Source organism: Cupressus sempervirens, chromosome 4 (genome assembly GCF_028749045.1).
Source record: "Cupressus sempervirens isolate cs-2001-9-10 chromosome 4, ASM2874904v1, whole genome shotgun sequence".
In the NCBI taxonomy this organism is placed as follows: domain Eukaryota; kingdom Viridiplantae; phylum Streptophyta; class Pinopsida; order Cupressales; family Cupressaceae; genus Cupressus; species Cupressus sempervirens.
The window spans coordinates 780,823,320-780,845,857 of record NC_143121.1 but is presented as its reverse complement, the minus strand read 5'-3'; the positions used below and the strand labels follow the sequence as shown (position 1 = coordinate 780,845,857).

Here is a 22,538-nt window from a genome sequence, read left to right as displayed (position 1 = left end):
AAACTAGAACCATTTAAATATGCGATGCATGTACCGAAAGTTGTTAGCAAGATCAGTGGAAACAACCTAGGAGTGTTTCTAGTGAGTTCATCATCCTTTGGGAAGTATATCCCCTTTGGATAGAAGCTCAAACTGATAAAATACTTTGGCTCGTATATAAATGAGAGGAAGGATAAACCTTCTTGCTCCATCAAAAAAGTTTGGGCAGCGTGTTTCTAGGGGTAACTTGAGGTGGGAAAACTTTCCCACGATTTCAACATGTCTAGAATAGATTCTTAAGTGGATCACCACCGAGTGGCTGACTCGACATATCTAATTCCAAACCAATATAGTAGCTACCCTTTTAGCCTTACATCAAATCTAACTTGACCCTAGGAATAAAGTGTGCTTGAAATGACCTCATGGAAAAAAATTGTTGAACATACACATATGTCAAAGTTAGTTATCAAATGTATTTTTTACCAAAAAAAATCCATTATTTATCTCCCTCAAAGTTGCTTTGTTCTTGAGGGATTTCTTGTTCACTTGATCCAAAAATAATCTCAAAATCAAACTAGGGCATACTCAACGTAGTCACTGCCTTATCAGAGATTCATCCAAGCTTCCAAAAATATTGTCATAAATCACATCCATTCTATTATCCTATGTTATTTTCCTCTAAGTATCATCATTTCTAAAGTCTTCCATCAAGTCCTCGTTTTCTCTCCGTATCCTAACTCATTTTCTTTGTCATTTCCCACCCTATTTCCATCTTCCTTAGAGTCGGTCCTTTCTCATATTATGAGCTTACTTTTTATCTTACTCTAAGCATTAGTTTTCATCCATATTCATCCTTCATCCTTGTCAAAATCATCATCAAAACATGATTTCATGATCCTATTATGATGAGTCTGGTTGCCCCACCTATTCTCCCACTCCATCTTATTCCAATGATGTTGAAGGTATTTTTGACTATGATAGGTATACTTAAAGCCTTAAAGACACTCCTCCAAACATCCTCCAAAACCCAAACATTCCTCCAAACATCCTCCAAAATCCATATGTTCCTCCAAACCATTTTACAAATCCTCCAACCACTCTTAGTTATACACTACATCACCTTAATCCCCTTACTCTTCCCAGTCCAACACAAACATCTCCAAGGAGTTTTACAAGGAAACCGAAAGGAAACCCATCTCCCACACCCATCATTCCTCTTCCCCCATCTCATCGCTATCATCCCTATTTCATTTACCCCACTTATCAAACCCCTTCCATCTCCTCCCTCCCATCCATTGAATCCCTCCAAATATTATCCACATCTCCTCCTCCTAGCATTACCTAAATCCCATGTAATAAACCCAATGAGTCCCTCCCCCATAAACTCATCCCCATTGAAGAATCCCTCACCCATCCATGTACCTCACTTAAGGAGAACATCCATACATCTTCTATCACACCGCGCACCCTAATCCAATCCTATCAATATCTTGTCCAAAAGCATGTTGAAATATCCCTAGCCTAAATCATGATCCTACCATTCCAGTTATTCCCCTACATGATCCACTTTTACCATTCACTCCATCCAAAGAGTAGTCACCATCCCCTCCATATCTAAATTCTACCATCATACCTACTCCATCTTAAAATCAATTTCCATCAACTTATCTAAATCAATATCCTATCTTTCCATCTCCTCTACTTCATTATCATACATCTCCTATAATCCATGATGATAGATCCACAAAAGAAGACCTAACTATCATATCTGAAGCTTCAATTCCTTCACCTAGGCCTGGACTCACATCTTGTGTTCCAAATAATAAACATCATATTGAAGAAAGAAATAAAATTGTATCTCTAGATGTTGGTATCCCTTCTATCTCTTTATGGTCCCAAGTCCTTCCATCTTCAGCCCAAAATTCCCATCCATCTTGTTTCACATCTATTTTGGGCCCTTATCTTACTAATTCTTTCCAACCCTCCATTTTGGGTCGTTATATCACTCATCTAAATCCCCCACCCTTTCCATCCATTTTGGGTCCTTGTATACCTAATATGAATCATTTATCTCCTCCATCCATTCTAGATCTTTATCCTTCATTTGCTCCATCCATATCTTGTATTCTAATACATCACTCCATCCCCTCAAATCCACAAGATAGATCATCAAAGACACTCATCCTTGAATCTCTTCCAACCTTCAAACTCTATTCCATCCATAATCCCTCCATATCCCCCATGCTCTTGTTCCTATACCATGGCTAATAGAAGCAAATTGGATGTCAAAATTAAAAACCATAAATCCTAAAATCCACAAAAATCCAAGTATCAACATGTCCCATCTACAATACATGTTCAAGAAGAGAAACATTTGATCCAAAAGAAAGAAAAAGTCAAAAGGTCACAAAGGCCCAAGCTAAAAAAGTTAAAAATCACGTGGATACGTAGGAGGCTCATAAAAAAAGAAATGCATCTTAAAGAAAAATCTCAATTGACATCCATTCCCGATACTCAAAAAGCCTCATCCTTGTTCATGCTTTACCCAAATCTCCATATATACATCCTTCATCCCCCCTATCCACTTTTAGTCCTTATGTTTCTTATCCTACATTTCCAATCCTCCATTTTCCAAATTTGCTTTTAGTCCTTATATTTCTCTTCCTCCATTTTCTCTTTAAATATTCAACATCATCTTCCCCACTACTTCATCACCTTTAAGGGTGTGTGCCAATGATGATTTTTCCAAATTCCTCAACCATTTACCCACAAGTCTTATGTCTGACCATCCATTATTTGCCAACTCCCACCCATCATTTCACTCATTTAATCCAATTTTTTTCATGATCCACTCATCCTACCAATATATATGAGTAAAAATCCATCAATTTTTTTTAACTTTTTATTTTAAATTAAAGAGGAAAAAAGAAAAGAAAAATAAGTGCCCACTAGTGAAAACTTGGCAATTCAAGTGCCTTCGACAAGTACCATGATGAAAACTTGGGAAACAAGCGTCATGTGTAAATCCCTCCATCCAAATGCTCTATATAGTCGGGGAAAAATTCCATCACCCACCATATTCATCTCAACACACCATACCAACCACATCTTATCCATTTCACTCGTCATCTTCCCTTGGATCTTTGATAAAATAAAAGCCACCACTAGATGCATGCTTTTGGTCACCCTCTTGATATCCATTTCCCATTGCAGCTTGTATCCACCTATTCTTTCTTCCATATAATCCCTCCATCAGTCTCATCCACCCGTCATACTTACCCTCTACCTCATTTACCTTTCAAATCCTAGCTTCCATCTATCTCCCTAATCTTCTTGTTGAGAAATCTTCCATCCTATCAAACCCCTCATAAAGACCTCGTGAATGACATATAAAGACTGGGGGTACTATATTCCTTGGAGACCGTGTCATGTCCATCTTTCCATCTCCCATTCCAGTTATATTCTCATCTTGTCATCCCCAAAACCATTCATCTTCCAATCCCTATCTTTTTGCATTCCTCTACCCAAACCTTCTATCATTCATACCCTTTTCTTCTATCCATGCACTTTCCCACATCACCTATTTCTTTCTATCACTTGGTACATCCCTTATCATTGGTATCTAGCTCTAGGCTATCCCCATGTACCCCAATGTCATCATTCATATCCTAAATTCTCTTAGGAATTTACCATCAACAACATCATCCCATTGTGCATCATTCAACTCATCTAATCACATTCTTAAATCCTCTACCCATCCTTGTTTCAAGCCTTGGTCACAATCCAATCATCATCATTTAGATTCATCCTTCCCACTCCTTGTCTTAAGGTATATCATTCCCCTATCCATATCACCCTAGATCCACCATTAATTCATGTTCTTTCACTATTGCCTCATCTTGAGATTTCTTGCTATCCTTCCATCCACTATCTCCTCATTCTGAACTTTTTTGTGTTGTACTATATCAGATCAATTTTTCTATCCTATCATTCTGAGCTTTTGTACAATACTCCCTTGTAAATACTTTGGTCTGTCGGTTGTATATTCCTTGACCGTCAATCCTTAGCATCTCTCACCTCATCATGTCAATTCACATTTGATTGTAATCTACAGTTCTCGTAGCTATGCATTTCAAAAAGCCCTCGTGTGAAATCCTTTGTCATCCAAGTGTTGTCTTAAAAATTTCAGTTTGTCTACATCCCATCACCACTTTGGATACCACCAATAGACCCTTGTAAGATACAACTTTCCTCTCAACTAATGTTGGTCTATGGGTCTCCCGTCCTACCGATCTCTTTGGCAAAAGGTTATTTTATGGATTTACTCTTTCTTTCAAAATTGGATTTCAATTTTGATTCTTGATTATCTTTACCAAGAAATTTGGTTGTTCCCTCGTTAAGGTCACCACAATCTTTTATATTATGGTGTGCTGCGAATGGGGCAATTTGAGAGCAAGGTTTTGATCAGGTATTTTTCGTCTTCTTTTCTGCTTGTGGGTCAGTTGGATATGACCCTTACATATTCCAAACATGTGATCACTTGTGGTTACACGATGCACTTGGGAAATATCGTTTGATTGTGGGTTACCCAGTATCATTTCCACTCTTATTTCTTCTGGATTCATGTGTGATGCTGGAAAAATCCTTGCCTGTTTATTTTGAGTTAGTCCTATGTAATATTGGTGCAAAGGCCTTGATGTTCTTCATAACCTTGACATATCTCCAATATTCCTATATCAAAATAAGTTCTCAACTACATGGTGATACTCCCCTTTGGAACACCCCCATGCTCAAGGTTCAAGAGATTCCTTCACCCATCCCTTCCACCAAATCACACCCATTTTTCACATCCTATCCAAGCATCCCATCCAATTAGTCCTACAATCATGATCCAACAACTTTATCCATCACTCCCACAGTATCTACAGCCAATCTCACCCCATCACAAACCCGAGTTCTTAACCCCTGGTTATTCTTGTGCACCCAATTTTCCTTTGTCTCATTCTCCCATAGTGAGAGTTTGAGTCCATGTTAATCCTCTCTTAGCGAATCTGATTCCTCCCTCTTGTCCTAGATTCTCATACTTTTTTAGAAGTCATTAAGCCGTGTCTTCTTCCCCTACCACCTTCTCAAGGGGGCATCACACAGTCTAGTCTCTCCTCTTTTTATTCAATACTGGGGCAACTTTGTTGCTTTAAAAATATTTGTGTCATCTATCTTCAAACTTTTTTGAAATAGTATTGTTCCAACACTATCTCAAAGAGGGGCAAAATGTAGACACCTAAATCTTATTATAGCACTTAAGTAATCCTATTTAGTCATATCCTAAGGCATCATTGATGAATTATTTAATAATTAATTAACCCAATGTCATCCCCTAGTTAATTAATTCATTTAATCAACTATAGCCCAATCGATAAAATCAAATGACAAACCCAAAGTCAAATTATCAATTAAATCCATATTCTACTATTAATTAAATAAATATATAAATCTATTTAATTTAATTCCCAAAAATCCCCTTTGATTTAATAAATCAATTCCCAACCCCTAACTATGCCTAAATCTCCATCATTAGCTAAGTCTAACTCATTCACCCATGATAATCCATCTTAGTCAACTAATTAACCCATCTCATAAGTGCTAGCCCACTTGCATCATAATCTCTTCCTAAGCTAGTTCTAATCTCTTCCCTAAGCATGTGCACAACTTTAACCAAGGATTAAGAAGTCCTAATCCAAAGCAAAGTCAAACTTATATTCTATCCTTCTCACATTCCTATCCAATAGACTTAAAGGTTATTACATGACTTAATGACCCATTTAATGCCTCTTACATCCATCTTCCACACTCCTCCCTCATAACTCCCTTTGACCACCCATCTTGACCCTCTTCCTCTATCCAATCTCCTTGTGACACTTGTCACAAGGCTATGGCTTTGAAGAAGCACAATCCATGTACTTCCCTTTCCTTGCATCCTAGTCGTCCCTCATCCTTTCTCCATATTTTCATCTTGGCCCTCCATCCTCACATCCTTGGCCTATAAATGAATCCCTCTTCCTTCACAATTGATATCAAATCTCATGCAAACTTATAATGCCCTTCTAAAGAAAAAATCATCAAAAACTCACCCTTACTATGCAGGACTTCATACTCACCCCATACACCTTATTTTATCCCTTTGAAGGCTCCTACCCGTGAAGGTTTGAAGCGTGTTTGAGCATACATCCACCATCACTCAAACACATCGAAAATCAAGGCCACACTTGAGGAGCTCACCATTCTTGTTTTGTCTTCCTCAACAGTGTTTCCTTTGTCTCATCATAAGTACTGTTATTTCCTTTAGATGTGTGAATGTTAGATTAGTTCTTAATGTTCTTAGCACACTAATTAAATAGTGATACACCATGGGGATTGATGTTTTGTCTTTATTTTTCATCTTCATTTGTCAATGAGTATTCCTTCTATGACATTAGCCTTATGATGTGTCTGAGATTGATCACCTCAGTACACATATATGTATTATTTTGCACATCTTGATCATGGTTCCTTGACATGCAGTTCTGTTGGCCCACTTTTCCAGTTGCCTATCACCTCACCATTGTCTACATTGGGGGGAGTTCTTTTGATGGTTCTTATGCTTCTTTGGTTTGATGGAGTGAGCTATGTATTTAGTTTTCATTCTTATGTACTAGGCAGATGTAGTGGTTGGATACCTATGGATCATTTACCATATAGACACTCCTCTTTTGGTTCCTACTTTGGATGCAGCCTTCCATGTTCGATTGATCAACTCTTCAGGCTTTGGTGTTTTATGTCATTTGTATCTTCGAGTTCATTTGTATACCTTTGTGTGCCTCCTGATTCAAGTAGTGTCTTTTAAGAGCACTCATGCAAATTATAGTCTTCTCAACCTAATCAAGTTCTATTTGACTGGAGGTTCGTTAGACCAACAGTTACTTTTTCAACAAAGTTTTGCAGCTTTTCATGCTTCAGTGGTGTTCTTCATGATCATCCTTTTGTTCCTATATTTTGAAACATTCTTTCCATATCTTTTTAGACTATGGTTTTTCTCTTGTGGTTTTTTCTATTTCTCCTCTTTACAGAGATTTGGTTGTCCTTGGGTACCTCATCAAGCTTTGTTGTCCAGACCCAAATCTACTTTCAATAGTAGTTTCTAGGTTTTTAGCTACTTGCTAAGTTTATCTTAAGGGGGATGTTAGAGTAATTATATATTTTCTACTTAAGCTAAACTTTAGGCATTTAATAATTAGTTCTTTTATTAATTATTATAATGCAACCTAGCTTTTAGCTTTTATGGTTTTTGATCTCCTTTATAAGGATTATCTCTCTTTGTAATCTTATACATTCATTTTTTGATAATAGTAATTTATCTTTTTGCTCATCAATAATGTCTACTTTGTGAATCTGGGAATTCCAGCCTCCATAGTTTCTACTTCTCTCTTTCTGTGATAGATGTTTACATGTAGGTGATTCTTGGGAGCTGTGGGGTTGATCTTTCATCAACATCAACAGATACTATTATTCAACATACTTGAATGTTTTCTAACTCTAATAAAGGGATTTATAGAGCAATGACTGCAAAAAAACATTTTATATCAACAATTTTCGTAGCCTTTTTTGGCAGATTTTCTTCCTATGAAAATTGGAACTAATGCCTTCAAATTTACAACACCCTTTTTCTTCTTCATAAAATAGGAAAACTGAGACTAAGAATATTAAAAACACGAAGGAAAATCTAGATATGGCTCTTCAAAATAAGGAAATTTAAAGCTTCTCAAATTCTAAGTTAGCATATAAAGCTATAAATTAGAGAAAAGTGACTCGCCATTAATTGTCACTAGGGACCACAATGCCTTTCAAAGGGTCGAGAATGTGCTCCAACTCATAGAAATAATTTGGATACAAAGTCAAGCATCCAAATAACGTCTCCTTCATCTCTATATTCTTTGAATTAATCAACCTTCGCCTTATACATCTTCTAAGATCCATTGGATTTGAACCCTTTAATTATCTTAGTAGAGATTGCTTTCTAGAAGCCAGGAGGAGGAAAAAAGATAGATGAGTGAAGAGAGATTTCTAAAAGGATGAGAGAGAGCTTTCTAGAAGGATGAGAAAAGTTGAAAACTAAACAAGATATTTAAACGGAGAGAGCTTTTTGGAACGAAAAGATAAGTTGAATACTTGTATGTACATTAGATTAATTTTGTATCTCTCTCATTGCTCAAAACAATGAAAAATCAGAAAATTCATATTTTAAGATTATTATTTTAAAAAAAAATTATCAAATATAATATGTGTTTCAAAAAAAATTAATACTCTATTTTGATTGAAAATTCAAATTTAGATCTTACATCGAATCATATACATAAGTTACCTGTCACAGGGAGGAACTAATAAGAACTTAAAATGTAAAAGCTATTTTCAAAAACCTCTTAACATGTCCATTCATGTATATTGTATGTCAATTAATGCATCATGGCTTTACCTTATCTTATTATATCCATTCCTTTATCTTGCAAAGAAACATGTTATATCGTTATCAAGTAGTCCATGGGAGCCAAAATAGCTCCAATAACATAATAATTTGGTGGAACGTAACCTCGTGGATTTAGGATGGTTTTGGAAAGATCATGGTGTTTCATGAGTCACTTTGGATTTAATAAACTCATAAGGACTGATTGAAGTCCTTTTGTAATGATTTGGACCCACTTGTAAGGTCATTGATGCCTACATGATCAAACTCAGTCAACGGGTTAGTAGGGGTCTAGGAATGTGTTAGAATGGTGTCATATGTTGCTTTGTACCATAAATGATCAATTGGATATAGCTTTGAGTTGATAAGGTGGGAAATATCCTAAGTTGTCATGGAGAGAAAAACTCTTAATTGTTGCTTGATAACATTGACAACAAATTGTGCAAATTTTGCAACTTACCTTCCAACAACCATTTTTGGTTTGAATTTTGGTTATGATGGTTGAAGTTGTAAAATGTCTAATTATGCCTTTGATGACCGAAGCAAAGGTATTGTCTTACAAAATTTGAGTTTTTATTGCTTGTATAGACCAATATGGACTTAATGATTGATCGATGAATATCTTTTAATAGAGTAATGAATTATATTTTTGTAAGTGTTGGTTTGGTGTCTTCTCATAGTGTTTTGTAGAATATATTTGTAATTTAGTGCAGACTAGTTCAAACCCTTGCTCACCTAGCATTTCACAGTAAAAATGCAAAAATATTGACTCTCCACTGTTAGAAAATTGTGGTCATTGATGTAAAGTTGTGATTTTCAATGTATTATAGGTTGATAGTGGTGTCAGACTAGGAGACGAAGGTATTGGTGAGTTGTATCCAATAAATTACTAGGAATCCCTATGTGACTAGTTATGTCTAGAATGGAAACTAGGTTGCAAAAAATAATGTAAATGGGGTTGGCCCAAATTGATAGTGCATTTGGTACTTTCAAGTGTATCTACAGACCATAGGCATTTTATTGAAGAGTACAAACCAATTTGAAGGATTTTTTTTGTAAAAGAAGGCTAATTCCCAAATTAGGCATGTTTGATCAGTGTCGAGTTAGAACCCCTAAAGGTGAGACCCAAAACCCATTTTGTGCAATGTTGTGTATGGGAAAAAAATGGGCATTCATAACTACATTAGTTTTTCTAACTAGTTTGGGATTTTCAATAATTTTAGGGTAAAAATCTTTGAAGTAGGTATACTAGCAAATGAGGCCTCTACAAATCATTTGTTAATAAGGGTTGAGTGTAAGCAAATCGATGCTTGTGTGTTTATATGGGTCCCTAGAAGAGAAGGAATAAAACCAAGTCTAGTGCATCCTCTACAACTTAATGGTGAGCTAACCTCATTATACTAAGGCATATATAGAATAGTTACATCAAAAGTATGTGTTGATGTGAGAAGCTTTAACTATTAAAATGTTTCCCAAGGGGTTGTTTGTTTAATATTTTGCCCTAAGGAAATGGTTGTTCGCAAGTGTTGAAGTTCCTAGAAGGTTGTGAGGTTGTGGGTTGTGGTGAGACATCTTGTTTCCCTTATGGCTCTGCATCATTTTAGTATTGGAGAAAATTTATCATTTGGTATAAGTGATCAAGTGGTGTATGAAGTGATAGAAAGGTTAACAACATACCTACAAAAACATAAAGGATTTATCAGTCCAAAATGAATAATGTAAAAGTAAACTAAATTTACACTTTAAATAATATCAATTTTAAAGCACCTAGAAGCTTTCGTTCTCTTAATGGAAACATAGTTTTCTTATTCAGCAACAATGTCCCTTCATACAAACCAGTAATAATCACATGAACTGCTCCAAGAAATGGATCAGCTTCAGTAGTACTGCTCTCTGTTGGTCTATCGGATCAACCCAAGAGATGGTGAAGAAAATGATTAAGGAGGCACTTGAAGCCAAGACTAGGGAACTTAAAAAGACAAAGGGTAAGGAAATATTGGGTGATTTCTTATTCGATGAAGATGAATATGACAAGGAGATAGAGGAAGTGGCTCCAAGACAGGAAGTGGAGTTACATGTAGAACAAAGAGCATTTATGGAGGCCCTAAATTCTATTAGCCAAGATCCCTCACATAGAAAAAGTGACATCCCTATGTTCTATCAAAATATGGTTTCTAAATAAGTTATATATATTCAATAGAGGAACTATTAAACACTTTGAGAACAAGGAGTTCCCTAAAGAAAAGAGGGTTAGGTTTGAAAAAAATTAAGTTTGAAGGGTAATCTCTTACATGGTATAATTATCTACAAGGAGAGAGGGTGAAAGAAGGTACAAGTATGATCACATCTTGTTATAGGATGAGGGAAAGGATAAAGGCCCAATTTATGACAATTAACTATAGAGTTAAATTTTATAGGAAGGATGATCTCATCCTATGCCCCTGGTACCTCACTTGTCTTTGGACTCACATTCTTCTCATCTCCTTGGGATCTTTTAGAGTGGGATCTCACCTACTACGTATTCAAACTAATCACTAGATCGACAAAGAGGATAGGATTTGTCAGCTTTGTCACGTCAACGAGGTTGAGACTGAGTATCACTTTATCTTTCATTGTCCCATTTACTATGAGATCCAAGGGAGGTTCTATTGTCTATTCAAAGAGTGTCAATCTCTTTGCTCATTTTTCAAATATATCGACCAACATTGTCTTGCACTCTACCTCTAGGAGACCACACTCTTCAAATATATAGACCAACATTGTTTTACACTCTACCTCTAGGAGACCCTGCAGCATCGTGAGCAGTCTACAGCTCCAGCTTTGCTTAACACCAACCCCTATGCAATTCATCACCTCCTTTTTTAGTCCTACAATTCCTGCCCAAAGATTGGAGTAGTCTCCTTGCACTATCTCGATTCACACCATATCTGTGAGACCCCACAAAAATCACACTCAACAATGTCTCTCTACTACTACTTCCTGTAGGCCTCAAAGGCAACCTTCCAAAGCACCTAATTGCTCTAATGCACACCTTTCCATTCTTAACTAATTCTCCCTTGTAAGGAGTTCTTAATTATTTATCTTCCTTCTCTTGGTTCTTTTGTTGTTTTGCTTCCACACTCTTTCTGCAAACACCATTTAATGCTCCCACTTGCTAACATTTGCCCTTTGTACCGTTTCCAGTCCCTTAGACCCCTGTTGATCTCCTATTAGACATTAATAAATTTATCCTATCTTATATAAAGATGAAATTATTATCTTTTCCCCTAATACAATAAACAAATATTTCCAATTAACACTTAAAGAAGAGTCAAAGTTAAGGAGAAAAGGTGAGAAAATTAATAAGGGTACAAGTGGAAGAAACCAACCTCAAATGACTTATGGAGAGTCCAACCAAGGTGAACAAAAATGCAACACTATCTTTAGAGGGACATTCAAAGGAAGGATACTTGATAACGTAGGAATATTTGGAGGATTGGGAAGAGGGAATGGACCATTTACTAGTAGATGTTATTAATGTGTCCAAGTGGGAAATATTGCAAACAAATGCACTAAGAAGAACAATACCAATTCACAAGGTAGGGAAACGGCACAAACAGTCCAAGAAGAGCATTGTTAAAGTGTAGCATCTCCATCTTGGTATGCAATTCTAGAACAAGGGGAAATCTTGATGATGAAAAGAATCTTATTAAAGACACTAATCCCTAAGAACCTCCACAAAGGAAGTCATTATTTTGGACATCATGCAAATCAAATGGGAAGGTATGTAAGGTTGCTCATCCTCGTCCTTATCAACTATCATGGCTAACTTATTCCTTAGTTGCCTTTGGCAATATGATGTAAAAACCCAACATGATGGGCAAAAGAATGTCTACACAATATACAAGGATGATGTGAGTTACACCATGAATCCCTTACCTAATAATGTAGTAAATAAACAATAAAGATCAAGAATCTTGCCAATAGGAGAGAAAGACATATTACAGACTTCTAAGGAGGAGAATGTTAGATTTGCCTTGGTATTGAAACCAAAGGATATGACAAGTGATTCTAGTGTAAAAGAGGACATTCCTATAAAAGTGATAGAGTTGTTGCAAAAGAATAAAAGTTTTAGCATGGAAGATGTGTCCAACTCTTTGTCACCAATCTAAGATGTAAGCCATCATATTGACTTTATTCTAAGGGATAACTTACCAAATAACATGGCATGAAAGATGAGTCCATCTTATAATGTAGAAACTCTATCACTTCTATAGTAATGTCCTTCTCAATTAATTTTTTTAAAAAAATACTAGCTAAATCATTTGCTAATAATAATAAATAAAAAAATATCAAATATTGATTTGTTTTCAAACTTTATTATCAAATTTTCAAATTTCCAATGTTCATAAATTGACCTCAATAGTTTCACAAGCTCAATAGTTTCATTCTGAATATGAATATTTTTGTCATCATTTTCATCATACTTTCATTTTGTAGGTGCACTTATCTACTTGAGAACAACATAACATGTTAGAAGGAAACGAAGCAAAGGACTTATCAAAAAACCATGAGCTCTAATTTGATTTGATGGTCTTATTGATTTAATTGAGAAAAAGTTGCATGATAGTCTAAGCTTTCATGTTTAGCTTTATCATGTTTCCAACTAAAACAACTAAGTTATCAAATGTTAAAAAGTAAATAAGGAGAAATCCTATTTACTCCAACACCATTAATGATATAACTTACCTACAAAATTATGTAAAGTTAAATTATCAATTATCTTCCTATAGGTTAACTCCCATTATATGATGTTTTTGTGATGTGTACAATAGCAACACACAAATCTCAAACATAAATAAACCCTTCAATCTTTCACTAATGTTAGCAAATGCAATTTCACTTAAATGTTAGCAATAAGGTGTCTCAACCTTGTATAATTCCTATTCTTATTATTATTTGTTTTGTAAAATGTATTTTTGTAAATAATATGTAAATGTGAGTGTACATGTCTAGTTGGCATGTTGATCACTTACATGTGTCCACATTTTGAAGTGTGTGAAGGAGATCATGGCTGAAATGGTTATGACGAATTCCTATGACGCATAAGAGCTATTTAAGGAATGAGTTATGACAAGTGTACGAGCATCTTATGACATGAGGCCTATTTGGGTGACTTTTTCCTATATTATTTGATGGAGAACTTAATACTCTTTTTAAGGATGGTCACAAGTTTTAAATGGAGAACTTAAATTCTCTTTGATGGAGAACTTAATACTCTTTTAAAGTTGGTCACAAGTTGAGAATCATATATAAAGCTCCCATAGACTTTAAATAAGAAAACTTCTTTTCAATTATTTTATTTGTATGTTGCTTTCCCATCACCGCTTTCGCATGTAGAACATTTCCACTTGTCCTACTCAACCATTCTCAAAATGTTCCTTTCAATACCCCAACCATCTTTACTTCATTCCATCTCACTATTTTCTACATTCCTAGGAATGTCATGTTTTGGCATATTCCTTTATCTCACCATCTTTTAGGCCTCCACTATTGGTAATTCAATCCCTTTCCCCTAATGGTCCTACTCAGCACAATCCCGCCATTAGCATGACTCAATATAAGAGAACGAAATAGAGCATAAATTTGAATCCTTGCTTCACTAAAAATTACTATGATGGCCCTTAAAAGATCATGATGGCGAATCTATGTCTCCTTGCAGGGCTCTTTTTTGAGATTCTGAAATATCACAAAAGCATTTAAAATCTTTGGGAAGCGGCATGTCTTGAGTTTCAAACAAAGCACTAAAACGCCAATCTGCCAAAACTGTTGTTTTAACATCCGAGAAATCCAAAGTGGCGCCCAGATTCAGGGTGAACCTAGAGTTTTTAATTCGTTTTACCGCAACACAATGAAATATTGTGTTGATTTAATTAAAGCCCCAGAAGCGACAATATTTACTTCAATTCAATGAAATCGAACATCCCACAATCGATACGATCAGACATTTTTCCTATCCCACATATTCCAAGTTCCTAAAATATCTTTCTCCAATACCCGTAGGAATTCATCCATCAATTTACATTCTATTATGCCAAATATTTCGCAAAATCGCGTCTTTATTCAGAAAAACATTGGATGACAGCTGAGTAAAGATCTAGACCGCCATTCATTGAAAAAACACCTCATGCATTACAGATAAAATGAATTCTCTTACGAAATTATTTAAGGCGAAGTGCAATATCGATTTATTATACCATATACCATGAAATCTAGAAAAACAAAAGAGCTCTTCTTACGAAATTATTTAAGGCGAAGTGCAATATCGATTTATTATACTATATACCATGAAATCTAGAAAAACAAAATAGCAACAAGAGCTCTTGGGAGAGCTTGAGTCCCTGCCTTTGGACTATTGACAGCAAGCCTCATTCTCCCTTGTTTGACAGCAAACCTCATCGTCCATGCAAAGAAATCCATTGTTAAGAGCACTCCGCCAAGTCTCCTGGTCGAAGCTCAGGGCAAAACTTGTGTATTGTAGTGGCGGTGAGGCGATAAGTCCTTCAATAAATGTTGAGGCCTTTTTTCAGATGGAGCAACCTAGACCTCCTAATTTTTGGAATTTGCCACAGAACCAATCATAAAATGAGAATAAATATTTAATAATTAAATTTTAAATCAAACTTTACAAAACTTTGGAAAATATCATGCAATTATTTGCAAATTTTTTTTTTTGGGGGGGGGGGAGTAAAAAAAAAACATTAGTAACATTAATGTGGAACATACCTTTGTTGAGAATTATAATATATATCAATTTGTTATAAAGATTAAAGTTTATAAAATATCAGTAACTTATATATTTTTTATATTTATATTTATTTCTATATATTATTTGTATTTGTATTTAATTGGCAAACTCTTGAAGTATTATTGAAATTGTAGTTGACAAGGACAAAATAACTGTGATGGGTAAATTGTAGTTCCTTTCACATTTGAACCTTAAGTATGAATTGAGATCCATTAGGTCTTGAAGTTGCAGCTGAAATTAATATTTTTTTTAAGTTGTTCAAATTAATATTTTTATTGGTTGAAGGTCAAGAATCTTTTTGACTAAAAATCAAAGACTCAAAATTCCGACTCTCAATCTCCTAAAATTTTCTTTTTAATTGTAAGAATATTCAATTTTTTAAACAATGACATCATTTAAGTAAACATTATAATATAAATCAACTTTTATTAATTTATAACCCATTCAATCTATAATATAAAATGGATCTTTTAAATATTAACCATGAAAAATAGAATGTTGAGTGAATAAATGAATTTTGAATGCAAAGTAAATGTGATGATGTTATGTGCTTTCCATAAGGCGGTTTTAAAAAATAAGACAAACTTACAATGACATCATTTAAGTAAACATTATAATATAAATCAACTTTTATTAATTTATAACCCATTCAATCTATAATATAAAATGGATCTTTTAAATATTAACCATGAAAAATAGAATGGTGAGTGAATAAATGAATTTTGAATGCAAAGTAAATGTGATGATGTTATGTGCTTTCCATAAGGCAGTTTTAAAAAATAAGACAAACTTACAATGACATCATTTAAGTAAACATTATAATATAAATCAACTTTTATTAATTTATAACCCATTCAATCTATAATATAAAATGGATCTTTTAAATATTAACCATGAAAAATAGAATGGTGAGTGAATAAATGAATTTTGAATGCAAAGTAAATGTGATGATGTTATGTGCTTTCCATAAGGCGGTTTTAAAAAATAAGACAAACTTACAATGACATCATTTAAGTAAACATTATAATATAAATCAACTTTTATTAATTTATAACCCATTCAATCTATAATATAAAATGGATCTTTTAAATATTAACCATGAAAAATAGAATGGTGAGTGAATAAATGAATTTTGAATGCAAAGTAAATGTGATGATGTTATGTGCTTTCCATAAGGCGGTTTTAAAAAATAAAACAAACTTACCCATGAAGTCATTCGTTTCAAAATCTTGAGATCATTCCTTTACATTCTTCAATCAAACTCCTTAAAACATGTAACCTTGAGATCATTCCTTTACATTCTTCAATCAAACTCCTTAAAACATGTAACCGTGTGAACGAATATCAGTATTTTGAAGACAAATAATACAAGAGCTCTTTCACCCATATTCATCTTCACACTTCATTTGTTCAGAAGAAATTTGATTTAGATGGGCATGTGCTGACTCTTTATCCCGTGCTTGGTTTTATACCCACCTTGATAAAAAAATCAGCACAGGTCTCACGACTGAGCTGTAGACGTACTCCTCACTGCTCCCTCAGTTACAGTCTATTGCTACCGCCCAACTGGAATAACTAGCCATATCACTGCCGACCCTTCAATTGGATGCAAGCATTTATTTTGTTCTTATCTCTTGCCAAACACATTTAATTCAGCATTACAGCTGTACCTTTGATTTTTTTTTGTCATTTTTAATTGAAGTTTAAAATACCCAAAATCTTCAGGAAATTTGTATCAACCAATCAGAAATTAGCACATAATATATAGATTTTTTAAATATTGTCTCTCAAACTTTACAATATGCTTCATGTTTGGCAGGAAGAAAATTTTTTTTTTGGGGGGGGGGGGGGGGGGGGGGGCGGCGCGGGAGAAAGAAAACATTAGTTCCTGCCTATCTAAAAGGCAGGGACTAACAGTACGCAACAATTAACGCCTCAAACACCGCATTACAAAGGGCATTTGTGAAGCCAAATAGACGCAGTCCTTCAAAAGGATTACAATTATGATAAGCAGGAAACCCTAAAAACTAGAATAACAGACGCCATGGTGCCCTGGTCAATGCCCCAGAAAATTGATTTGATTTTCATTATTAAAAAAAATCCTAGGTTCACTCAGATCAACTATGATGATTCTTAAAGATCATAATGATAGATCTAAATGCCTTCACGCAGAGCTCTTTTTGAAATTGTGAAATACCCAGAAAAGCGTTTAAAATTCTCAAGTGACATATTTGAATTGTGAAATACCCAAAAAAGCGTTTAAAATTCTCAAGTGACATATTTGAATTGTGAAATACCCAAAAAGCGTTTAAAATTCTCGAGTGACATATCCTTAACTTCTAGACAAAATTGACTTGGAGGATCACAGAAATTAAATTGAAACAAAGCTGAACACCAATCTCCCAAAAAATGCTGATTTGATTTTTTATCAAAAAACTGACATTAAAGCAAAAGTCTGAAGTAACAAACCACCCTGATGAGATTTTACACCATATAAGGGCCCTCAAAAAAGCTTTCTATGAATCGAGAGTGTCTCACAAATTCAAAATGAACCTAAAATTATTTTAATCAATTTTGCCACAAAACAATGAAACATTGCAGATTAAACTAAGCCCTAGAAAGCGACAACATTTATCTCAACACATGAATTCGATCATCCCGCCAAATGTTTGAAACTACCAATTATCAATTGAAGCAATTACATGCACAAATTTTCTATCCCATATATTCCAAGGTTCTTAAAGTCTCTTTTTTCAGCAAAAATGCGTTGAACTTCATCAACATTTCACATTCTCTTATCTCAAATAATTATCGCAAAACAACTGGATTACAACCGAGAAAAAATCTGAACCACCACTCTTTTTAAATCCATAAATGCTATTGAACAAAAACCTCGTGCATTACAGATAAAATTAATTCACTTATTAAGGCGGCTAAAATAAACAGGGATACGCATAGAAGGCAAAAAGCACTTTCGATATATCACACAATAAACCCTAAAACCCAGAAAAACAAAATAGCGTCACGATTTCGTGATTAATATTCCAAATACCGATTATAAACGACATTCATGATGCAAAATGGACAGGCTTCAATTTGATTACACTTGTGATAAACGGTAAACCCTAAGAGCCAGACTAACCGACGCCATGGCACCTTCCTAAATGCCGCAAAAATGAAATCGCAGACGCCGTCTGTGAAGCAAAATGGACGGCACAATCCGACACATACCCTATCAAAAAATCTTGATACCGGAAAACCCTCCCATCATGTTCAATTGAAAAAACAAATAGTTTGAAACAGAAATTAGATTACTATAAGCCGTCAAGTAACTGAACGCAGACACGCAATTAATCAACCAGAAGTAAACTTGGTAACGGCCTTGGTACCCTCAGAAACCGCGTGCTTTGCAAGCTCCCCCGGAAGAGCCAATTTAACAGCCGTCTGCACCTCCCGCGAGGAAAGAGTATCCCTCTTTGTGTATTTGACGAGCTTTGAAGACTCGCCGGCCAATTTCTCGAAAATATCATTCATGAAGGAATTCATGATTGACATAGCCTTGCTGGAGATCCCGATCTCCGGATGAACCTGCTTGAGAACCTTGAAAATGTAGATCTTGTATGTCTCCACGCTTCTCTTCTTCCTATTCTTCTTATCGCCGGCTGCCTTGGGAGATTTCTTGGCGGCCTTAGAGGAAGCTTTCACCTTAGGCTTCTTCTCCGATGGAGCCTTCTCCGAAACAGTTTCGCTAACTTCCTTTGTTTCCTCCACCACGGGCTTCTCAGCAGGCTTCTTCTCCGCGGGCTTCTTTGCTGCTTTGGGCGCCATTTTTTTCTCTGGTTTTTGCTCTCGGATAATGAAAACAAATCTCCACAATTAGGTCCATCTGAGGGTACCAGTTATTTATATCTATGATGTCTTCCTTGTTCTATTGGCTGCTGGCCTCGCACACGGATCGCAGAGTGTTGATGTAATCTTAGCCGTTGATCTTTTACCGCTGCGAATTTTCATTGCCTTTTGCGTCCACGTGTTTATTCACCGTTTGCGATTAAAAATTAAATAGGTAGATTCTTTTTCGAAAGGGTCATAATTGAAAGGTACCGAAAACGTCATTATATCGAGAGAGAACGGTTAATAGTTAAAAGGGCAAAATTAAGAATATCTTTTTTAATAGTATCTTATGTGTTTCTACCAATTATGAAATTATGAATTATTATTAGTTCCTGCAGGAAACTATAGCATTCATTGCAATGCTATTTTGCAATTAAATTGTCCAATCAAAAGTATTTATTTTTCACAAACTTTTTCTTTTATATAATTTTGACGTATTTTCATATTGTATGAATTTTATTATTCAACGTTTATGTCTAATGTTATTGGTTGTAGCCTGCTACAGTCAGGGGAAGGTTTGATATTTTTGTTAAAAACTAGTTTTTTTCTCTAGAATATAGTTGATAAGACAATTCATCCAATAAAATAAATAAGTGGGACAATGTATTTGCCAGGTAAAAATATCTTTTGTATATTCTGACACATAATTACATGTGAATAGTTTACGGACACTTGGCTTTATCTTTTGTATATTCTGACACATAATTACATGTGAATAGTTTACGGACACTTGGCTTTTCCAACAGAAGTGGAAGTGTCTAGATAAATTAAATCCAAAAATCTTTTTCCAAAAGTATGTATATATATAATGTTTACAATTTTTTTTTTAAAGTTAAATGTTTAAACAAATATTTATCTATCTTTCTATTGGCTAGTACATATGAACAGTGACCATGGATTCTTAGCTGTGTTTTCTGGGTAGATTGTGTTACAATTTTTGCATCAAACTACAATCTACCCAGAAAACACAGCTAAGAATTCTAATGGATTGTGGAAAACTACTATCTACAAGTGACCATGGAGTAATTTCCAAAATTGACTTTCCTTCAAAATTAAAATATTTTTCTCTTCCTAAAAAAAATCCTGGAGAGAGGTTGGTGCATGCATTTAATGTAAATTTTAGATACTTCAAATCTTATAAAAAGTTTGTGCTTCAAATCTTATAAAAAATCTGTTCGTCCTTTTGTCTGGAAACATCTAGCTTTTGATAACAAATTATGTTCTCATATTTTATTTCTATCACATTCTAGAACATTCATAATCCATTTTTTTCGCCGCACAATCTCATATTTTCCACACTAGTAGCCCTACCCTGTAATCATCACGGGCAAATGGGTTTTCAGAACCCTCGATTTCCTGAAATCTGCTTTCAAAAGAATTCCAGGCGTTAAATTCCCCACCTCCAGATCTGTAATTGATAAGATCTGAGCTTAAGCAGATTTGTTGAACCGGTTGGAAATACCTCACTCAATTTGCTAGGTTGGGAGAAACCTCTTCTCCAGAGGTAAGCTTCGCTTTACCTTCTCTTAGCACGCCTGATTTTGAATGCCCTACTTTAAATAATTATTTATTCTTCTACGTCTGGTTTCGTTGGTCTTAGTAAGAGAATTTGAGTTTCTAGTAGTTTTGATTTTTTGCCTAACTTTTTTGGAGTAAATGCTGAGGAATTGGACGGTTAGATTTTCTATTTTTGTTACTTTTATCTCTTCTAAAATGGAGGACGCGGGATTCAGAGGCAGTGCGAAATCTGTACTAGCGCTTGATTAATCTGGAGTTAAAAATCGCTATCAATGCACAAGTTTTTGGCTGTGATACTTCATGTGCAAATTATCTAGGAGGTTTGATTACAGAGCTTTTTGGGCAAACTGTAGGCTTCCTCGACACAATTCAGGTTCGTTTCTTGTTTTCCTTGAATTCGGATAAATCATAGAAATAATATAATAGTGCAGGAATGTAGAATAGTTTCTAATTTCTGTTTTCTAAATTTTTGTGATCCAGGAATTTACATCAAGACCAGATATCACAGATGATTGTTTTCTTTTCGCATCAAGATAATCTGATTCTTTCTTTGCTGGTAGTGAGCGAGAATGGAGAAAACTGGAGTATGGGTCAACGGCAGATGATGTGTTTAGGAAGGGTTCTTCTTCAGAAAAATTGTATATTGGTGCTAGATGAAGCCACCGCCTCAATAGACACCGAAACTGATTTTCTTATTCATGAAACAGTTTACAGAGAGTATGCTGAATGCATGGTTATTACTATTGCACATCGAATCTTTACTATAATGGATGATGATTTGGTTTTAGCGCTCAATGAAGGTATGTTTGTTTCTTTCCCTTTTTTAAGTTGATATGAGAAAGCAAATTTGATATCTGAGGGTTTCTGCAGGTAGGATTGTGGAATATGATTCTCCATCTCAACTCCTCCAACAGAATTCTTTATTTACAAATCTTGTAGAGAAATACACTGGAAACTCAAGCGACAGATCAGAGATGAAATGACAATGAATGAAATCTCAAAAAATGAAAATAACATTTCGATGAATGACTAATTTCCCTATCACATTTCTTCTATTTCAAAACCTAAGATATTTGTCCCGATAAATAAAATTTGCCATGGGCAAGATTTCAAGTTTTCTACTTATATGAATTAAATTTAGAAATTTAATAAAATAAGTTGGTAACTTGTAAATTTTGAGTTATATTTTTATCAATTATTCATGTATGAATTTTGTATTTCATAAGTTTAAGTCTTAATTTATAGTTTCATTAAGAACTATTTTCTGATCAAGGTAGGTATATATAATATTTTGATTGTTTCCACCAAATTAGTGATTAGGATATGGACTTAATATTATTATTATATTTATGCATCCGTTTAGTGCAAATTAAGAAAATTAGAAAATTTTGATTTACTCTTTATAATATTAAAATATGTCAATCATCGAAAACAATATATAGGGCAAAATAATTCACTACATGACCATATCTTGATCAACACATTTCAATTGGTGTAGTGGAAGTGATATGTTTTCTTTGTATTTCAACGCCTAAACAAGGGGGTGCCATACCCTATTAATCTTGCACACACACACACACACACCCACTTAATAAAATTATATTATAATTTAATTAATATATACTAATTATAAGTATATGGCCAAATGCATTCCCCCCACAATTTTTTGAAAAGCATAGGTTCATTTTCCACCACATGAAATGATAGACATAATTACAATGACTTTGGGTAGATATTGCTCGCTGACAATATCTCACCCATTAAAATTGAGTATACTAAAAGGCAAAATAATTTCTATCACCCAAATAGTTTATAAGAAAGACAAAATAATTTTCATGACTACAAGCTGTGAACAAAGCAATTGGC

At 34.6% G+C, this 22,538-nt stretch overlaps 1 protein-coding gene across 1 annotated transcript; it reads right to left on the bottom strand.

The window, feature by feature from the left end:
• Window positions 1-18,220: 18,220 nt before the first annotated feature.
• Window positions 18,221-19,162, bottom strand: LOC149563723 (histone H2B.10-like). The gene has a single exon (XM_089826862.1). The coding sequence runs from the start codon at window positions 19,089-19,091 to the stop codon at window positions 18,618-18,620; it is 474 nt and encodes a 157-aa protein (XP_089682988.1). The 5' UTR covers window positions 19,092-19,162; the 3' UTR covers window positions 18,221-18,617.
• Window positions 19,163-22,538: the final 3,376 nt, after the last annotated feature.

Coding starts and splice junctions, on each gene's coding strand:
- LOC149563723 (XM_089826862.1), bottom strand. CDS start 19,091: ATGGCGCCCAAAGCAGCAAAGAAGCCCGCGGAGAAGAAGCCTGCTGAG.